Genomic DNA, 20,890 nt, shown 5'->3' on the forward strand with positions numbered 1-20,890 from the left:
TATTCGGTCCGTACCGTTCAACGCAGCCACCTCCGAAAACCTTCCCCGTTCGGATAAACCGCCGCCCACTTCTTTCGCTCCTGCGCCAAACCCTTCAATTCGAAAGCCCGACGCTTCGAGATGCCCATTTTAAATCTCCTGTCTGCGAGCTCCGGCGATCCCCTTCTCTCCTGTCGGGTCTCCGCCGGATCCCGCCAATGCGCCGCCGTCGCCGCCCTCTTCCCATCGCCGCCGACCTCTCTCCACCTCCGGCTACGCTCCAAGCCCTTTCGTCTATGGACGAAAACCCTCCATGGAGCTCGGTTCAGTCGATCTCTCGTGGTCTTCCAAAAGCTTGATGCCGATCGAAATGTCAGCGCCAGAGATGATGATTTCATAACTAGGGTTTTGAAGGAGAATCCTAGCCAGGTGGAGCCCAAGTTCCTGGTCGGAGATCGGTTTGTTACGTTGAGGGAGAAGCAAAGATCAGGTAAAGATTTGAACTTTGGTGTAATTCAGTTATTGAAGCGGTTGTTTGGGCGGTCCGGGACTAGGAAGGAGGGAGTCGAGGGCGGTGGGAGGAAGGAAGGAGAAGCTGCAGAACCTGTGTATCTTAAGGATCTACTAAGGGAATTCAAGGGCAAACTATATGTTCCCGAGGAGGTGTTCAGGGAAAATTTATCAGAAGAGGAAGAGTTCGAGAAGAATGTACAGGAGCTTCCATTGATGAGCTTCGAGGATTTTCAGAAGCATCTAAAAGCTGACAAAATTAAATTGTTGACGTCAAAGTCGACATTTGATTATTCTTCTGAAATTTATTATAGAGATTTTCTTGTCGACTTGAAAGAGATTCCAGGTGACAGAACCATACAGAAAACTAAATGGTAGGAACATGATTTTTCTTTCTTGTTGCGTAATTAAATACGATTATGGGTTTGATTTTACAGTTTATCTGGGTTTGCTCATTTCGCAGGGTGATTAGGTTAAGTGCGAGTCAAGCACGGGCAGCATTGGAGGAGTACAATGGACCACAGTATGAGATCGAAAAACACACCATGGTTGGCTATTAATTTTATTTACAGAAACAGAGGCTTTTTTTTTAGATTAATACAAATCAAGCAATTCTGATTGTTTTGATGAACATGTTATACAGAATGCTCTTTACTTTTTGTCTTCTGAAACACACATTTTTTTATAAGGGTTCAGAACTTTTTTTTCTCTCTATCTCAGAGGATTTATATGTAAAACATAAATCGTTAAGCAAAGAGCCAAAGGAACATTTTAATGATAGATTCCCATATCATTCAGATGATATGCTACATATTGCATATTTCTGATGTTGTGCTACAATCACAAGCATGCCATTAAAGTATTAAACTAGAACCCCAATTTTACACTTTTTGAATCTTTGTTTTCTGTTACACAAGATGCAGTACACCATTGTGACCAATTACACAATCAAGCTATGGAAGAAGAATTGAAGTTATAGTTCTATTTGCAAGTGGACCATTGAATCTGTCTACTTAGCATTGCTATAACATTTTGTTTATCTTGCACGGTAGTGACTGTTTATTGTGATTGTTTGAAATATTTTTTGGCTTTTACTTGGTATTTCTTGATCATCTGATTCCATTTCTGCAGTCTTATGTTGGGAAATCACTTGAATACCCTCATCCAGTGGCCTCTTCGATATCAAGCAGAGTCATGGTTGAACTTGCGATGGCAACAGCATTGATAGCTGCTGCAGCTGCAGTTATTGTAGGTTTTGTGGCATCTGCAGCTTTTGCAATAACCAGTTTTCTATATGCTGCTACTATTTATTTTGTCTGGCCTCTATCAAGGCCTTTTGTGAAGCTTGTTCTGGGTATAGTCTCCAGTATTGCAGAACGTATGTGGGAGAATGTCGTTGATATATTCAGTGAAGGAGGTTTTTTCTCCAAAATATATGAATTTTACACTTTCGGTGGTGTCTCTGCCAGCCTTGTGATGCTAAAACCTATCATGCTGGTTCTTATCACTATGGTTCTCCTTGTTCGATTTACTCTGTCGAGAAGGCCAAAAAACTTTAGGAAATGGGTGATTCCTTCTTCCTGTTTCAATTAGTATCTTTGCTTGAATATGATTCTGTTTTGGATGCTGCAATGAGAAAAATCTTCTTGGCCCTACCATATGGTTTTGACATGAACATATATTCGGCAGGATATATGGCAAGGGATTGAATTTGGACATTCCAAATCACAGGCCCGAGTTGATGTAAGTCTTCTTTGGCTTCAGAACACCCATTATAGCACATATACTATGTCATCAATAACACATATTCACCCACAGCAATCATCCCTTATATTCTGGTAATCAGGGTTCTACTGGGGTCAAGTTCAGTGACGTGGCAGGGATAGATGATGCAGTTGAGGAACTTCAGGAGGTCAGCCTTCATGCCAACTATGAACTCTAGAACAGTCTTGTTGTCCCTTATAGTTTATTGTATCCATACCAATTATATGAAAGATGCTTATTAATGTCTTGTCTTCTACTAATGTGAAAAAATTTTCTGGTATTTGAATTCTTTTCTTCGTTTATTTTAGAAGAAAGACAAATGATTTACCACAAGGTTGAATATCATGGTTCAACATTGGTATTAGTTGGTGATTAAACCTATATAATTCTGGTATGGATCAATGTATCAGTACTAGGTGTGGTCCTCCCAGACCAAAGAGAGATGGAGAGAAGAGGCAAGGAGGAAGAAGGGGAGAAGATGGAAGCAGAGGACGAAGAGGTGGCGGTGGCTATGCGGTGGATGGAGGAAGAAGCAACATCGCAGCAACGAAGAGGAAAAGAGGTGAAGAGAGAGAGAGAGAGAGAGCAAAACAAAAATAAAAAAGAGAGAAAAATCTGTTGGAAAGATATAAAAAAATTGATAGGGTATCCAGCAATAGGTTTACAGCTCGTTGCACCAAGTTAGAACCATAAAAGGTGGATGATATGCTCGGTAAAGTATCTATACTATACACAAAAACTGGTGATTCATCTACTGCCTCATGGTCGGACCAGTAAATATTGGTCCATGCTGACTGGTACACCCAGTTTTTTATACCTATATTTACCATATCCTTGCCATTTGATACCTGTGAAATTTCAGGAGAACTTGTTATCATATAAATCCAGTTTTGATTTGTTTCTTAACCAGGTAAGCAATCCTACATAGCTGCTCAAGCCATCATAGTTAGATTCTATTTCATCAACTATTCTGAATGAAGCAAACAACAAGAAAATAAAGGCATGATTATGAAGATAACATCTTTTGGAAAATAGTTTGGTGATTTATAAGCTACTACATGATTGAATTTGTATGTTCTAAACTTCTAAGTAAAATTAATCTCCAACTTGACCCTCAAGGACAGCTAATGTGTCTTCAGGTGCAAGTACTGGTACCACTGAGAAACTCCCTTGTACTGTACCTTTCTTGGAAACTGCTTTGCAGTAACAGAATATTTAGTTTCTGTTTGTACTGTATTCAGACCTTTTTTTACTTTCTTTGAGTGTTGGTTGCAGTGGTTCTTCCCAGAGTTCTCTGATATTGACTCAATTCTTTTCTGTGATTCCAGTAGGATGGAGAAGTTTATGCAGAAATGCAGACACTATTTATAAACTTATCCTGCATATGTCTTTGAATTTTTCTGGTTCATGTCATGTATTACGTTAATTCAATAACCTTAACATTAAGCTGTCATTGGTAGTACATTCCATGTTGATGAACATAAGGGTCCCCCCTATTGATTTTTTGGTTTTCATATTCTACATATGCATTATATGTAAGTTATAGCGGGATAATGATTCTAACTCCATTTGATTATTTAGCTGGTGAGATATTTGAAGAACCCAGAACTATTTGATAAGATAGGTATCAAGCCTCCACATGGCGTCCTTTTGGAAGGTCCTCCTGGCTGTGGAAAGGTAAGTCACATTATTATTTGTTAATGGTAAAATTCATTCTTTTTGTATTGATTCATCTTTTTCTACATTACTTCTTAGACTCTTGTTGCCAAGGCTATTGCTGGTGAAGCTCATGTACCATTTTATCAAATGGCTGGTTCTGAGTTTGTTGAAGTTCTAGTTGGTGTTGGATCTGCTCGAATACGGGATCTTTTTATGAGAGCCAAGGTATCGATGATGCCGAAGTTCATTATATGTAGAACAATGACTTGTAGTTATAAATGCTTTTCTTGGTTAACAGGATTTCTATCTTCACCAAGCTTTGTTCTGCATGGAATTCTTTTTGATTTTTTATCAGTATCTGAAAAGGAATGATGAGATATATCCTATATAATATAATTCTCATCTATCTATGAATCACAAGGGAGTTAAGCTATACGCTCTACTGATCAGTGGATTTTATAATTGTAGTACTCAGTCCAAAAAGATCTGATGATCTTTTTTTTTGGGGGGGGGGGGGGGGGGTTTAGAATGCAACAGTTATATGTTCTTGTTCTTTTTTCTTTTTGTGGTCGGATCAGTTGTTGGCTGATAATTATTCTGATTATTGTCTTTCTGCTGGAGCTGATAAGACTTCCATTATGACAGAGCATCTATTGCCTTCTAATGATATGTATGTGCAGGTAAACAAACCAGCAGTTGTCTTTGTCGATGAGATTGATGCGTTGGCAACTAGGTAACATGATGCTCTTAACAGCTTAATTCACTGACAGCCTTAATGTTTTCTCATGATTTTTTTTCTTTGTATATTTATTTTGTCATTGTTTCCTTTCTCATACTGCTATTACATATGTTGGGGTTAATATATGGTTAAAGTAGCCATTCTTAAATTCTCTTCTAGTTGATATCATACTAAGATCACATGTAGGGCTTTTGGCCCTATTTTAAGCAAAGTTTGACTACTCTTGTGAGTACTTTTTACATAATTTTATTTGTTGATACATGATTTGGAGGATCATAAGCTTCATTTCCTTTCCACCAAAAGGAGGATTATAAGCTTCGTCTTTTGTTCAACTCGAGCTAGATATTCCAAATATTTTCAATTTATGATATGGGTATTTGAATGGTTATGCCGCTCTCTGACATTATATCATCTGTGATTTTTAAAATTGTTTTTGAGTGTCTTTACAATCAGTACCAACATCTACACACTTTTTGTCCAACAACCAGTTATGGTTCCAATTCACATGAACTGTGTCCATAAGTTTTGCCATGATTTAGGTTGTGAACTGTCTGTTGTTTGCACATATGTGCATGCACTTGTAAAATAATGTAGAATTCAATTAAGTAGGAGACATGTTATCGCCTTTGTTTTGATATCATTTAATGCACAATAATTGGGAAACTTATATCTTCTTGTTGCAGACGCCAAGGAATTTTCAATGAATCTACCAACTACTTTTACAATGCTGCGACTCAGGAGAGAGAGACTACACTTAACCAGCTACTGATAGAGCTTGATGGTTTTGATACTGGAAAAGGTGTTATCTTTCTGGGTGCCACTAATCGTATGGATCTATTAGATCCTGCACTCCTTCGTCCTGGTCGCTTTGACCGCAAGGTTTGCTATATGGTCTTATGCCATTGTATGTATCCATATAAAAGGGTTTTTTATGTACATTTAAAAATAAACTATTATTTATGGTAACCTCGTTAACTTGTGCTTTAGTTTATGTTTGTGCATCCCAGTGCTTCAAAATGTGGTTGATTCAGTGTATATGTAGCAGCATACTTGCATGTGGTTGCATTACCATGCTTTATGAAGTTATATGCCTGAATATGCAGCATTGTTTTATATATGTGAAACACATTATGCATGTATGATTCACATATACATAAAAATATTTTACATTTGTAGTTTATATTTCTATTCTTTGTAGTATCATTTCTACTATTACTGTTATCTTAGGACTATATATATGAAACCTATTATCAATTTAGACTTGACTGTATAATTATATATTTACACAATTAAATTATTAATTTGAATATTTTCACTAATTCGTATGTGGTTGCTTATGAATTAAGGCTGATTTGTAACTGTTTGATACTTCTACTGGTGGGTTGATGCCTCAGTATGTGTAGATGCCGTTAATATGTTCTCTTCTCCAATGATGGTTGAAATTCTATCATCTTAAAACTCCTATTGTTTTCAGATTAGAATACGTCCTCCTGGGGCAAAGGGGCGATTGGATATCTTGAAGGTTCATGCACGTAAAGTCAAGATGTCGCCAACAGTTGACCTGTCAACCTATGCTCAAAATTTGCCTGGTTTTGATCCTCTTCTACTTCTTTTTTTCCCCTTAATCTTCTGCTCTCAAAAGATGTTTAATATTTATATCATTTTTCTCAACTATCTAGGACAGCCACAATGTTGGTCACGTTCTGAGAATGTGGCCGTTTGTTAACTTTGTTCAAGCCACATGCATATTTTGTGTAGTCTGCATGTGCTTGGATACAGTAAATAACTCTTCTGTCACCTTGTTACTGTAGAAAAATAGTGAAATCAAAACTCTGAATCATCATTTAGTTGAACAGAAGTTACCTTTAGAAGAAAATATTATATCAATGAAGTATGGAAGAGAGAACACAGATGGAAACAGATTCTAGATGACTATAAATGTATACCTTGCATTTATTGTTAAAATAATATGCACCAGGAGGTACAGTTATCTATGAGTGTTCATATGGTTGTCTTCTTTCAAATGTTCAGAGGGAGATAATCTTTGGAGTGGAAGAATGGTTTTTAATAATGTAGAAATTAGGGAAAGTGATAAGGTCGAAAAATGCCAATTTTGGTTAGCCTAAAGTGATGGATTGATGAAAGAATCTTACTGATGCTACTATAGTGGATAGATTATAACTACACCATCGTGGTTTGAAGTAATCATCAACCTGTTTTCAGCTTATTATGTTTACTTTGGAATTATAAATGTATTTTGTAGGATGGACGGGGGCTAAGTTGGCACAGCTGGTGCAAGAGTCAGCGCTGGTGGCAGTCAGGAGAGGTCACGAATCAATACTTCAGTCTGACATGGATGATGCAGTCGATCGGCTGACGGTAGGGCCTAAGCGCTTAGGAATTGAATTAGGCCATCAAGGGCAATGCCGAAGGGCTGTTACCGAGGTTGGAGTTGCACTTACATCCCATTTGCTCAGGCGCTATGAAAATGCCAGAGTCGAATTTTGTGAACGCATTTCAATCATTCCCCGTGGCCAGGTTCTTTTTCACTTTTGTTTTGATTGCAACAATTTTGTATGATCACATATCGTTTGCTGCATGCTTTTAGAATGTTTTCAGTCCAAATATTCCTCTAGATTTATTACATCAAAGGGATCATTGTTAACGAAGTCATACAAATGCTTGCAGGCACTTTCCCAAATTGTATTTCTTCACCTCGATGAAGAGTCATACATGTTTGAAAGACGACCCCAGTTACTGCATCGTCTTCAGGTATATTTGTGGAAATACTATTGTTCCATAGACCTTCCAAATTTTCTTGGACTCTTTTGTTTGTATGTTTCATTCATAAAGGTGTTCTTGGGAGGGAGAGCTGCCGAAGAGGTTATATATGGACGAGACACCTCAAAAGCATCCTTGAAGTATCTTCAAGATGCCACATGCCTGGCTCGCAAAATGCTAACCATGTAAAGAACCTCAACTTTTCACATATCGATGATGTTCCCCTTTAATCTTTCTTGTGATTGCGTAACAGTTGGAACTTGGAGAATCCTATGACCATTCACGGAGAGTCCTTTCCTTGGAAAAAGAAGCCAAAGTTTATAGGCCCGAAGCTGGATTTCGAAAAAGAACTTTATGATCACTACGGGCTTGTAGAACCTTCGATCAACTTCGATCTCGATGATGCCGTCGCCCGGAGAACCGAAGAGCTGCTGCGTGACATGTACGAGAAAACCGTGTCCTTGTTGAAAACACACGTCGCAGCCCTTGCGAAGTCGGTGAAGGTATCTATGGCTGGCTTCAGCCGTCGGGTCTTCTTATTCATCGTCATTTTAGTGCATTGCATAGCTCGCTCAATGGTGTCAACCATGCAGGTTCTCCTGGATAACAAGGAAATAAGTGGAGATCAAATCGAATTCATATTGAACAGTTACCCAGCAGAAACCCCAGTAAAGCTCATCTTGGAGGAGAAAGACCCGGGGAGCCTGCCATTCTTCCAGGTGGATGGGGACCGTAACACGGCGTTGCCGAAGCTGATACCGGTTGGAGAAGCAGCAGCTCAATGACATGGCCGAGGGCCGATGTGTCTCTGGGCTTACCCAGGAATCGTTCGTTCGTTCGTTCGTTCGTGCGAGTAACGTGTTCACTTTGATCCCCAAGCTTAGCGTCTGTCATTCGTAACCGGGCATTAGCATCAATGAAATGTGTTCTGCTTTGGTTGCACACCTGTGTCCTAAATGTGTATGCTTTTATTGTTTTGAGATAGAGTACATCGCTGGCGGAAAGCACGTGCAAGACCGATGCGCGTAGACACCACCGCTCTTCCCGTGCATGTGGTCGCAACGGCTATGTGGATGACACGCCGCCCGAGCCACGAGCGAGCGCAGTGGAGGCTGGCAGGCAGGCAGGCGACGACAGCCGGAGTCAATCCCGGGTTCCCATGTGCCGCCTTCTCTCCCACCAGTTTCGTCCTCTTTCGCGTCTCTCTCTGTCTCTCTTTTTTCCGGCTTCCGAAGCACGTCTTTACCTTTTCTGAAGAATAATAATATATTCGGCAGTCTTCTTCGTTGCAGACGTTGATGGACATCTCCGGGCTATTTATTGTACTCGTAGCGGCAATGGAAGAACAAGGCTTCTAAAAAGCAAGCGCGTACTCAGGTGCTGGTTTGGTCATTAATCAACCATTTTGTTCATGTCACTCTCACTACATTAGTCCAAGGAAGACGGTGTTTTGACACAGTAAAAAAGGGGGAAAAGAAAGCATGATTTTTGCCGGTTTCTCTCTCTTGCCGCTACAGTGGCGCAGGTCTCATTTCCTCGAGGGCCACCGAACGGAGACGCCAAGCTCGCTGCCGCTGCTAACACCCGCGCGGCATGAACCCCACCCTCGACTTCTCCGCGTCGAACACCACCCGGAACCCTTGCTGCTGTATGTTGCCGATGATGGAAACGCCGCTGTCGGTCCCGGCGAAGGCGAAGCAGAAGGTGCCCTTCGTGTCCACCGGGATGAGGTAGTTCTCCGCCGGCAGCGACACTGCCGCACCGCCGGCGAGGTGCAACACCACCGTCGGCACCTTCACCTCCGTCCGCCCGGACAGGTCGTAGCATGTGTCGAAGAGGGAGAAGCCTCCCGGCGCCAGCTTCAGGCCCGAAACCCCGGCCTTGAAGGCGTCGCGCAGAGCCTGGTATGCCGGCCGCGCCAGCCGCGTCACTGATGTGCCCGAGTCCACGATCACCCCTCCCCTCCCCGTCGTCGGATCCAGCCGGAGGTCGGACGCCAAGACTCCGGTCACTCGCGTCCCGCCCACGCTCACCCCCATGAGTTCGACGTAATAGAAAGTGTCGACCTTGGGGTTCCGCACCATGGGCGTGTACGAGACCCGCGCGGAGGACCTGGGTACCGCTGAGCCGCCGAACACCACCGAAGATGACCGGTTCGGCGCGCCGGCGGAGGTACGGTCCACCAGGCAGTACGAGAACATGCGACCGAACCGTCGGCCGGCCTGAGACGGGAAGGAGAGGCTTCCCCGCCCGAGACCGAGGAGACCCGCGGCGGCAACGAAGAGGCCCTCGTTGTCGTGGCCGCACCCGAGGGCGATGCGCGGCACTCGGGCACTTCTTCGAAAAGTGAGGGTCTCGGTGGAGAACTCGCCGGTGGTGATGGATCCGTCGCCGTAGGAGACCTGGTAGAGGCAGCTACGGCGGCGGGTGTCGCACCCCGCGACATCGAGGCGGCGACAAAGCGGGGCACCACAGGGGATGGCAGCGTAAGAGCGGGAACTGCGGGGGTCAAAGATGGGGTCGGACTGGGAGTAGCAGCGGCGGCAGGGAGCGCACTGGAGCCAGACGACGTCGCTACCGGTGTCGAGCACCATGTAGGCGTACCTCGCGGGCGTGCCAATCCCGATCCGAGCGAAGTACTCGCCGCTGCCCTGGGCAAGGCCGGACACCACCTTACTACTGAACCCCCGTCGGCTGGTCACGTTCGCAGCCGGCGGCGCCGTCGCCACTGCGAGGATCTGAGAGAGTGTCTCGACTCGAGCAGCGTCACGGTCGAGGCGGAGGCGGAAGATCTGCTCCGCGGCGGTGGTGTCAGCCAGGAGGGAGTCACGGTGGGAAAGGTGGACATGGAGAGAAGAGGAAGGGGAAGAGGGGAGAGTCGTCTCAGATTCCACTGCCGAGGCGAGGTTTTCGTCGCCGTCGTCGGCGTCCTCCGAGAGGAGGGGTTTGGAGCTCGCGAGGGGGGTGACAACGAGGGTTTGGTACGCTAGTGGCTTCGAAGCGCCATTTGCCACGGCGAGGAGGCGGAGAGAGAGGAGGAGAAGAAGAAGCAACGGGTGAGACGCGGTGACCGCCATCGAAGCGGAGACAGAGAGACAGAGTGAGGGCTGAGCTCAGTGGGGAGTAGTGAGAGAACTACGAGGCCGTAGCATATTAAAGAAGGAAACGAGAAGGGGTGTGTGGAGGCTAATAATAAGAAGCGGACGGTGGTTGGGATGTTCGGGTGCGGTGGACCGGAATAAATGCCTTTATGACCAAAATATCCCTTCTCTTGTTCCCCGTGTATGCTTGCGGTATTTGCGGAAGAAGGAACGGTGTGACGCCGTGAGCTCCTCCGTCTACGCGTGTACGTGGGAGTGACTGAGCTAACACCGTATTGCGTTCGACGTCCGGTTAAATGATGCCTGCCGCCTAGCGGCCATCGACACTCATTGCCATCACTGATATCTTTGCCCCATTCTTCATTCTTATCCGCGACTCTCTGCACTTCTCGTAATTTCTTGTGAACCGGACCGTCGCCATTTCTTGGTTCCGGTTCGTGCTCCACCCGACCCGCTCGACTCGATTAGGATTCTCTTATCATTTGTTTCACGCCATGTGGTGAGTATTGTTTTCTCTCTCCTTATATTTTATTCATTTCACTTGATGATCGATCATTCGATTTAAAAATAAAAATAAATTATTTTTTAATACATTTCACCATCTCGAAATTCTAAAAGAACATATATTTTTTTTTTACTTATTAAGAGTTGACATTACTGTTTCTACTCTCTTCAAGAAATGATTTTTGTCATCACATCCTTTCTCGAATCACTTTTTTCTAGTTCTTCACTTTGCTTGAATTAGTTAACTATTTATGGTATTTGTTCCTCTTAACTTCAAGATTTGATATGCATACTTGGAAATGAGACTTTACTACATGCATGTATCATTATGCTTGATCTCCATCAGTCTAACTTCTGACTGTTCTAAATGACATCAATATCCTTTACCAACTCTCTGTGATTAGAGCATGTAGGAACTCCAAAGTTTCTATGAACTTGCAAGTCTATTGGTGTAAAAATTGTCAACCTCACTGTAAAAACCTGCAGATCTCACCACTGTTCCAAGTCCTGTTCATCCTCGCTCTACCAAGTGAAGTAGGGACAAAGCATGTAGGTGCCCTCCGCTGGAATCATGTGACACTACTTCCCCGGCCTTATTTTGACCAATGTACTCACTGAATCACTTGCCAATTCTTCTTTGGCCTCTGATACATAATGCCAACAGAGTCGCTGCAAATGATGGCCAGCTACTACTACTACCTCATGTCATCTGTGCTTGCTTTCATTCCTCTGCTGAAATGATGCTTCAATTGTTACGACAAGCAGAGCTGCATACTATGCTTACCTCCCAACTTCTCACAGTAAAAAGGGAAAAAAAAGAAAGCCGGAGGGGGAAGAAGATAAAAGTAGACAAAGCAGCTCAAAGCCTGTAGCCTTTGGAGACGTGTTGGTGACTTTGCTGCTTTACCCATCACACCTGTCATGCTAAGCTTGGAAGAGAGATGTTGGCAGAGAGGGGATGCCCGGTTGTGTCCCACTGCATTAAAGAAAGAAACATGGAGAGGACAGGGGGACCCCTCTGTTTCCAATCCTTCACTTGTGTTTTCCTTGTGCCTTCTGATGGTAGCTGGAAAGCAGAAAGGAGAGGTGTGAGACAGAAGAAAGAGAGAAAGGAAGATGCTATGTGTTGGTAATGGCATCCTCACATGGATCATTATGAACAACCATGTGAGACGCAGCATTGTTTGACACTCGAGTTGTGGAACAAAATGGATCCAGCTCAGTTGCATGAGGTGCAAGCTTCCAAGTCTTCATTGACACCTGATCAGGTGGAAGCTTTTCGGAGAGGCAATGCATGTTAGGCAATTTAAGCCCAAAGAAGAAGACACAAGTTAGTAGGACACAGATGAAGAAATCTGTGTGCTATCAGCGCATGTTCTTCTGCTTACATCGACATTACATGCTGGCTTGACATGAATAGAATAAGGAGCCTTGTCAAGGTTCTCATGTGGGCAAGACAAAGGCTAAGAGGTTTTAGTAATAATACACATAAACATATTGAGTTAGAGAAGACTGTCATCAGCTAAGGGGGAGGTGTTGGGCACAGACGCCGTATCCGAGAGGACATCGACGCAATCGTTGCATGCTACCGAATCTAACCCAAAAGCATAAAGCTAATCAAAACCTTACCACATCATATCTTTTTGGTGCGGATTGTTCCATCGATATCTAGTCATGAGTGGAGAGCCAATAGCGGCAGTGTGCTTCGCCCTGCAAAAGAGGTCAGGTGTCAATCATGTCGAAGAATAGCCAGTGATGATGTTTGATGACTTTGATGCCCAAAATGAATTCGGGACCTCAGCCTCGTGTGCGTACAAAGAATCTAAATCTAATCGATGATATGGTGGTGCACTGCCGAATCCTCACAAGTGCTTTCTCAAAGCGAGATATACCTGCACACAGCGTAAGTTGCAAGGTTTAAGGGTCTGAAGGATTGGAAGGAGGGCAAGAACTTGTTCTTCTCCTTTGCTTTTCTTGCAATGTCACCTGAAATTTTGCGAAAGCAGCAGATTCGTGTCTCCGCCGCTCGAAGAACGAATTCCTTGCAATTTGCTTCTCTTTGGCCAACAGAGCAATAGCAGAGATTTGGGTGCTTCAACTCATTTCCACATGACTTGATCTGTTGGGTGGATGAAGTAAAAGATCCGTCAAGTGACACTGCGTATGAGAATTTGTAAACAGAGAGTTAAAAGCCATATATCTTTGACTTCTCTGGGACAATTCACCAAACAGATGATAGGCATAACAGAGAAGCAATGCCATGTAGCAAAAAGTGATACACCTTTCCCATGCCGACTTCAGGACCAAGAATAAGCTGCCGGAGATGCTCTCCCGTGGGGGATGCTCGCCAGGTGTTTGATCGGATACCTGACCGCAGACGGGACTCCTGCCATATGATGATGGATGGATAGGGTATGTGGTGAACAAACATGGTAGCACATTAATCTACGAACAAACATATTATTTCTAGATCCACACCATCCTTCTTCAATATCAATGGAAGAATTGATGGAGATGGCCTGAGACCAAAATGACATCAACCTATCGATAAATTCTGCCAACCTTACCACATCGTACGAGGCCACAAACATATGGTGACTCTTGTGCGATCCAAAGTTAGTGCTGCATGCACAGCCTCAGGAAAGAGAGAAATCTACCTAATTATACCACATCCTACGGGGAAACCTTATAATAGAACTGAGAATTTGTAGCATCTCTTAGTGACTGATGAAATGCTACAAGATTGTCCACATTGCAGAAAATTACGGAAAAGATCACGTAACAACTATTGATCTAATTCAAAGGATGATGGAGGTCGTCTGAGGAAGATGATGGATAATTAGAAAGTCCAAGAATGACAAAACCATACAAGTGGGAAGATTGTGACAATTACTGTAAGACCTACACATCATCATCAGTAATAGCTCCAACTCCGGATAGTAAAAGATGGGCACAATTTTGTGGCACTTGATCATTCCTGTGGCTAACTGTCCAGGATCCTCAACAGGCTGCAGTAGCAGCTGTGTAAGTTAAAACGAAATCCATTGTGTCCAGAACCACCTCGCCCCCTCCCATGGCCACCTGAACTGTCGGCTTAAGAAACTTTGTAATGCTCATGGACTATTGAGGACATACTCTTATCCGCCAAAAAGAGCATACGAGAATGCTGCTACAATGATCAAAGCTGATAAGCAGTAACAGTATATACCTTATTGCTCATCGATCCTGATCAGCATTTTTTTCCCATCTTCTTGTGTCCTTGTATGAACCCTACAAAGATTATGCTGCATCAAACTGGTCTGTCAGAAAAGAAATGCACACATGATTCATAAACGAAAATGCAAAAGCCATAATACTTGCTAACTTAATGACAACAACTGTTCCTTTTTTCACAGAGCGTAGCTTATGGACTACAATTTCAATTTCAACATTTCTCTACTCATATTCTTCAGTGCTATAAAGGCTTTTATCAAGTCATCTCCTACTCAATTAAGTTGAGATATATGATTACATCTGATAGCAGCTGAAATTTTTATCAAGATATCAAGGAAACCTCCAGATTGACAGAAATTTGAAAGTAGGTTATGCCTCCTGTAGCTAAACCAAGGGCAGAAGAAGAGGAAAAGGGGTGGTAAAGAAGGTGATGATTGTTTCAAAAGGCAATTACAATATACCATTGCTTCTTTTTCCACATTATGCTTCCACAAATTATGGAAGACCAAAAAACATAAAGGTCCACATGAAACCAAGTTATATGCTAACTATTAGCACATAAATCATCTACGAGCTTGAGGTTATAGCAGTAGCAGGTTTATCCTACAACGAACTAAACACACTCCAGAGTCTCATCTGGGGATTTTCCTGCATAAGGTTAGAGAGCATGCTCTTCTTTTGTAGCTGTAACTAAACCTGGTACCAACAGATCATGAAGAATAATTGAATTTGTATCCAAAAAGTAGATTTCAACCTTAGTTCCTACCCAAATTTGCCAAGTATCATCCTGAAGTCTAGGACACAACTAATTGTCTCTCAGGAAGATATTGTTTATCAGCAAGTCCTTTTGTACTAGCAACTAAAAATGGCATAATATTTATCTAGGCAGAAATGAAATTAGTATTCAATAAGATGAAGATTCAGATGAGACTCCAGTATTTGGTACCCTAAGTTCAGACCGAGAGTAGAACCTTTTCAGCTCTTACCCTCTTAGAATGCGTAAAAGTTGCAACAAGCTAACAGTTAAGGAGACCACTAAATTATATATCGGCCAGTCACAGATATCATGTACAGGTTGCTGATGGTCTGTAAATCCTCAAAGCAATTAAACCAATAGCATCATCTTGTCACACTTATGTTGAATATGTAATAGATTTTCTCGAACAAACTGAAGTATTCAGAATAGATCAAGTTTCAGAAACACACTAAGCAGAGATCAAAAGCATATTCAACAGAAAGAAAATGAACAGAAACATTAACTAGAAATCAACCAAAAAGAAAAACAACAATGGATTCATTTCAAAACATAAGCATCATTTATCCCCTGGATCTCATAAATGCAAGAAAAAGCATGTGAAATATGTTGCTGTAATGGATTTTGGACAAGTTGGATCACACATTTGAATAAGCCTTTCCTCTTTCTTTCTATAACATACAAGACCACCCATCCAAACAACATAAGATAAACTGACTCCAAATACCAGTAAATCCAAACTCCAAATACGCATGCACACCTATGTGTGTGCATGCCACAGGTAAAAGATCTCCACAGAGGTCCTTGCCACAAGCGCTTGCAGCACAACCAACTGAAATGAAAGGTGGTGAGATTTGCCAAATTGCAGTAAACATGTTACACTATTAATTGATCAATAAGCTATATTTCTGACATTCTTTAGTGAATCTTTACTTTAATTCACCCAACACTGTTATGAAGAAACACATGTTCTTGGCGTCAACAGGTTTTTGTACAAAAGTACTCACCAAATCGTCTTCTCTGCGTCGAGTTCACCAAACACCATCCTCGCTATCTTTGTTCTCCTCAGAATATGGCACTTCATCTCCATCCGCCTGTTTCGCAGTTGCAACAGACTTTATCATCAGCATCATCAATCCCCTCTTTTCACCTATCCAACAAATTGCTTCGCAATTAGGGTGAAATATGATGACAAGAACAAACACATCTTTCAAAACTAAATATACAAAATCAATAGTCTCACCAGTTGTCATTCCCCAGTTCCCATGGCCTGCACCATTCCGTTACATACCTGAGTCATCAGCATCTTCACTTCCTCCGGCACCATCGACGCCTCCATACAGCCGGAAGGTCCACCAGGATAGTGGTGTTCCCACCTTCCTTACCTCTCTCACTGCAAGACCAAATAGCTCCAATAAACTCTAGACTCGGAGGCGAAATACCTCGAAGCATCTCGCGAGGGAGATGGAGGCGAGAGAGGCGGTTTTCGGGAACATAAATAGAGGCTGTTTCGGGAGATAAAAGTACGGAAATAGTCACCGAATTTTAGTCTTACTACGAAATTTCTTCGGTGTATGGGAGGATAATTATGGGTATTTTGGTCAAATGGCTTCTTTGCGTCGATGGTCGTGGTATACTTTTTATGGTCCTTCCTACACATGGATCATGGACCGTTAAATTAAGATCACGCGGATGAGTTTCTCCTAGATCGTGCGTATGATGTCGAGACGACGGGTTTGGGGGTCAATCAAACAGACGGCCCTATGAACGGCAGAGATCGTTCCGGAATAGCCACTCGCATGTGTACCCTTCACCATGCATTTATTTACCAATAAGTCCTCTAAAATCTACGTCGTAAATGCGTGGACACGTGTCGTCCGACAATCGATCTTATCGATAAATATAGTGATGGAGTGCATATTAAAGAACAAAGCGTCCACATTTTAATTTGCTGTGTGCCTCTCAGGTTTTCGACCTTCAACATCAGTCGGTCAATTCCAAACTACTGGGCGTGATGTGTGCTTTGGAGCATTAAATCTTAATTTGTTGAGCTCCATTATATGTGAATTATTTTGCCAATGTCATCAAATGTTATGGATATTTGCTACATTATTAATGTTGCAAATGCTAATTAATGTAACTACGTAAGGGGGTGGGAGATTCGTCCCTCGGATCGTTCTTGATTCACTGCATGTCGTCGTCTTCTCCACCCACCGGCTTCGACATCAAAGCAGCGTGCGTATCCCCTGACCCTTCGTTGTTTCGTTCGATGAACCCAAACCCCGCCCTCTGCTTCGGTATTACTTATAAATGAACGACTCCGCTTCCATTTATTATCGACCAATTCCACCTGGACTTCGTTCCTCGGCCAGTTCTGATGCTGCCTTGTACGAGCTAAAGCGGCAGCAACAACAAGAAAGCCTCCAATGGAGCCCGGCGAGGGAAGCGACCGGGATCCCCCCACCCGGTCCGTGTACGAGGATCCTACGACCGCTACGCAGCGGTACACCGGCCCTTCCAGCTACCTGCCCCCGAGCCTCGCCGGCGAGGCGCGGTTTGCAGCCCTGCAGCGCTTCCTGCCCTTCAACGACGACGTGTCCGCGGCGACCGACTCGTACACCTCCGACGAGTTCCGCATGTACGTGTTCAAGGTGCGGCCGTGCCCCCGCGGGCGGTCGCATGACTGGACCGAGTGCCCGTTCCTGCATCCCGGCGAGAAAGCGCGGCGGCGCGATCCCCGGCGCTTCCACTATTCCTGCATACCATGCCCAGACTTCCGCCAAACCGAGGAGTGCCGCTGCGGGGACGCCTGCCAGCTCTCGCACGGCATTTTCGAGACCTGGCTCCACCCGGCACGCTACCGGACCCGGATCTGCAAGGACGGCACCGCCTGCCGACGCCGCGTCTGCTTCTTCGCCCACTGCCCCGAGCAGCTCCGTATCATTCTGCCACTGAGAGCGTCCCCGGCCACGATGGCACCGGCGTCCATGTCGACGCCGGTGTCGCGGGTGGTGGAGGACGAGGTGGCGGCGAAGCTGGCGAACATGCAGCTGAGCACGGCGGGGCTGCCCATGTGGACGCGGACGGGGCCCGGGTTGCTAGCATCCTTCTGGACACCGGCGAACGTGTCGGAGGAGACAGCGGATGAGGCGTCGGGTTCGAGCGAGTATCAGTTGACGGAGGAGGAGGAGGCAGCGGAGTTTGGATGGATATTGGAATTGCTGAAGGATTAAAGGAGTTAATCATCTTCAGTATCTGTACGTAAATAAAGGAAGAATATTGTTCGTCATATTTGGAGGATAAGACAAGAAAATAACGAGTAGGGCGTATAAGAAATACACATTATATACATCTATCAATTATATTTTTTATATGTTTTTTCTTTATTATTGATCTCTTTGTTTTTATTTTTTGTTTGGAAGTATTCCCTCCTCAACAAATAAGTATCATCTGCTCCTGATAAAAAGAGAACGATGAACACAGTAGGCACGTAAGAGAAAGCTTTTACGTGTTGGAATTCATGGAGTGCATGAACACATGCTTACGTCCCCATGGATGATGTGGTCGAAGTAGACACCCTGAGACCCTCAGAAACGAATGCAAATACAAGACAAAGCAGGCGTCCTACGACGCTGGTCCGTGACAAGCACACACTTCATCGTTGTCGCTCGACGAAAACCTATGCTACCAAATCCTTTTCTTCTCTCAGTCATTGCAGCATGCAGCAAACAAAAGAACAGAATCCACAGATACGTTTTTCCTGAAAGATATTCTGTAATATCATCAATGTGCGTCAGCAAATTAACCTGAATCAAAACCCTAGCAACCCACTCGCAAACACTGCAGAACTGGTGATCGTGGTTTCTGCAGTCTGTATGTAGCTGATTCATTGCAGAAACGAGTGGTGCAGCAACAAATATCAGCACGTACGGAGAAGAGTCGCTTAGATGCCATCGATGTAGATAGATCTGCAGAAGTCTGGGGATGGTTTGCAGGTTGAGAACACGCAGTCTGGTGAACTAAATCCAGTTGTTGTTGTTGTAGTTGTTGCCGCTACAGAAATATGATTTCCAATATGCGAGGAGAGTTCAACTTCGTCATGCAACTGTAGATGACGGCTACGGCATGCCATGGTGGAAGATTAGGTAGAAAGGTGGTGTAAAGACGTTCTTCGAGGAGAGGGGTAGGTGGAAGATGGATGCTACTGAAGATCTAGCTAAATATTCTGCTTGATAAACATAGAAGCAGCATTCGATCTTACACCAAGAAACTATGGATCTTAAACAAAAGATTGTATCTCATATCTGAGGAAACCCACTGAGACCGCAACCTATAATTCTTTGAATGTTTGAGCATTTGTGTCCTTGTCGCCATTCTTTCTCGACTCAACTACATCTCCTCACCCTATATTAATCATATCATGTTATGTCAATAATAAAAAGCCTTGCTAAGTACATGATCGACCACATTCATCCTACCACAAAAGGCTTACATATCGATCGACGACGTTCATCCTCCCGCGAGAGTCCACATACCGATTGACGTTTAAGATATATGTGACCTCCTCTCTCCCTTATCGCCCTACTCGACTGTCGCCCACACCCACCCAAGCCCTCCCCGTCTGTCCTTTCTCGTTGTGTGACCAGACGACAATAAGATTGATCTCATCTGTCTTTTCTTGTTGAGTATCATCTTTCACTACAATCCCTTTTGTCTATCTCCCGTGGCTCAATTGAGTGACTCCTGTTTGATCAACCGGACAATAAGATTGATCATGCTTCGAAACCGAATCCCGGTCGGAATCGAGCGACTCCTCTTCCGACTCGGATTCGGAATCCGATCACGATAAATGTCGCCCCACTCCTGCACTCTTACCGTCAGTGCAATTCTCCGCTGCCCTCTGCCGCTCATCGTTCTTGTCTCCGAACCAAGGAATCGGGAATGGATACCCATTGTGGCCGAGAGGGATGGGGAGTCCAAAGACTATGTCGATGGCGAGATCGCTCAAGCCAAGAATGCGTTGGTTGGGGTAGGAGCTCGGATTCTCTTCTATCAGACCATTGTCCACAACCTTATTAGGAACAAGGTCGAGGCGCAATTCCACTGGTGGGACGAAGTTGATCTGCATACATAATTATGCTAAAATTTCAGGTGGAACATAAGAACATGACACCAGAAGCTGCTCTGGAACATGTGCGATCGAGAAGGCCCCGTGTTCGATTGGCTCCATCACAATGGAGGGTATGGAATGTAGCCTTTAACTTGCACTGCATGAAAATATTTATGGTGTATCTTGTGATGTTAAGCTTTTTCTGCATCTTTACAAGTTGGATTTGCTCCCTCTCTTTCTTTTTTCTTTTGTAATAACTGAGATGCCTATGGACTAATATTTTCAGGCTGTCCAAGAATACAGCAGGCGCAAGTTGGAACTCCCTGCAGTCACTCCAAGCACAGCATACTTTCTTACGGGAGACGAAGTTTTCCTAACTGAAACTGATCTTGAAGGCTATGATCCCGATGAGGATTTGAAGGCTTCAACACTCCATCAAGTGAAATGATCGCGGACCAAATGCTGACATGTTCTATCGGAGATGACGAAGTTCTTGTATCCGGATGTTTTGACTTCGTCAGTCATGAAAGTTCATTGTTCCATTGCTATTGTTCATTGTTCATCAGATACATGCATGATAGTTAGAGAGAACAAACTATGATTGAGTTTTTGTAAATCAAAAGTAGAGACAAACGCGTATGTATAGTGTGATGAAAATAATAGAAAATAAGAACAATCATAGAAATAAGATTTTTTCAACTATATTAGAAAATCTCTCTATTCTGTTGAGAAAAATTCTTCATTCTTTTGAGGAAAATCCTTCCTCTTAATATATA

The 20,890-nt window shown here is 43.7% G+C and overlaps 2 protein-coding genes and 1 long non-coding RNA gene across 5 annotated transcripts; 1 reads left to right on the plus strand and 2 right to left on the minus strand.

The window, feature by feature from the left end:
* Nucleotides 1-8,374, plus strand: LOC135581432 (probable inactive ATP-dependent zinc metalloprotease FTSHI 1, chloroplastic). 2 transcript variants are annotated; one of them, XM_065101579.1, is made up of 15 exons: nt 2-863; nt 953-1,037; nt 1,621-2,055; nt 2,179-2,232; nt 2,336-2,401; nt 3,835-3,930; nt 4,009-4,137; nt 4,593-4,645; nt 5,335-5,530; nt 6,126-6,240; nt 6,915-7,189; nt 7,340-7,423; nt 7,505-7,617; nt 7,686-7,935; nt 8,026-8,374. In XM_065101579.1, exons 1-15 carry the CDS (start codon nt 121-123, stop codon nt 8,215-8,217), a joined length of 2,886 nt encoding a protein of 961 aa, XP_064957651.1. In that variant the 5' UTR covers nt 2-120; the 3' UTR covers nt 8,218-8,374. The 2 variants fall into 2 exon arrangements, with proteins under 2 accessions (XP_064957650.1, XP_064957651.1); XM_065101578.1 differs by having other exon boundaries at nt 1-863; nt 7,340-7,617.
* A 410-nt stretch (nt 8,375-8,784) lies between these two features.
* Nucleotides 8,785-10,594, minus strand: LOC103979717 (aspartyl protease family protein 2). Its single transcript, XM_009395902.3, has one exon. It carries the CDS (start codon nt 10,507-10,509, stop codon nt 9,010-9,012), a length of 1,500 nt encoding a protein of 499 aa, XP_009394177.2. The 5' UTR covers nt 10,510-10,594; the 3' UTR covers nt 8,785-9,009.
* Nucleotides 10,595-11,337: 743 nt separating this feature from the next.
* LOC135608553 (uncharacterized) lies at nt 11,338-16,454 on the minus strand. Of its 2 annotated transcripts, none has more exons than XR_010485561.1 (8): nt 16,248-16,454; nt 16,012-16,154; nt 13,605-14,307; nt 13,319-13,423; nt 12,930-13,194; nt 12,667-12,747; nt 12,183-12,297; nt 11,338-12,103 (listed from the first exon to the last, which is right to left on the minus strand). It is a non-coding gene; the product is annotated as an uncharacterized LOC135608553 (long non-coding RNA). The 2 variants fall into 2 exon arrangements; XR_010485562.1 differs by having other exon boundaries at nt 12,183-12,312; nt 13,605-14,321.
* Between the last annotated feature and the right edge of the window lie 4,436 nt (nt 16,455-20,890).

The sequence above is a fragment of the Musa acuminata genome, chromosome BXJ2-3 (genome assembly GCF_036884655.1).
Source record: "Musa acuminata AAA Group cultivar baxijiao chromosome BXJ2-3, Cavendish_Baxijiao_AAA, whole genome shotgun sequence".
Taxonomy (NCBI): Eukaryota; Viridiplantae; Streptophyta; class Magnoliopsida; order Zingiberales; family Musaceae; genus Musa; species Musa acuminata.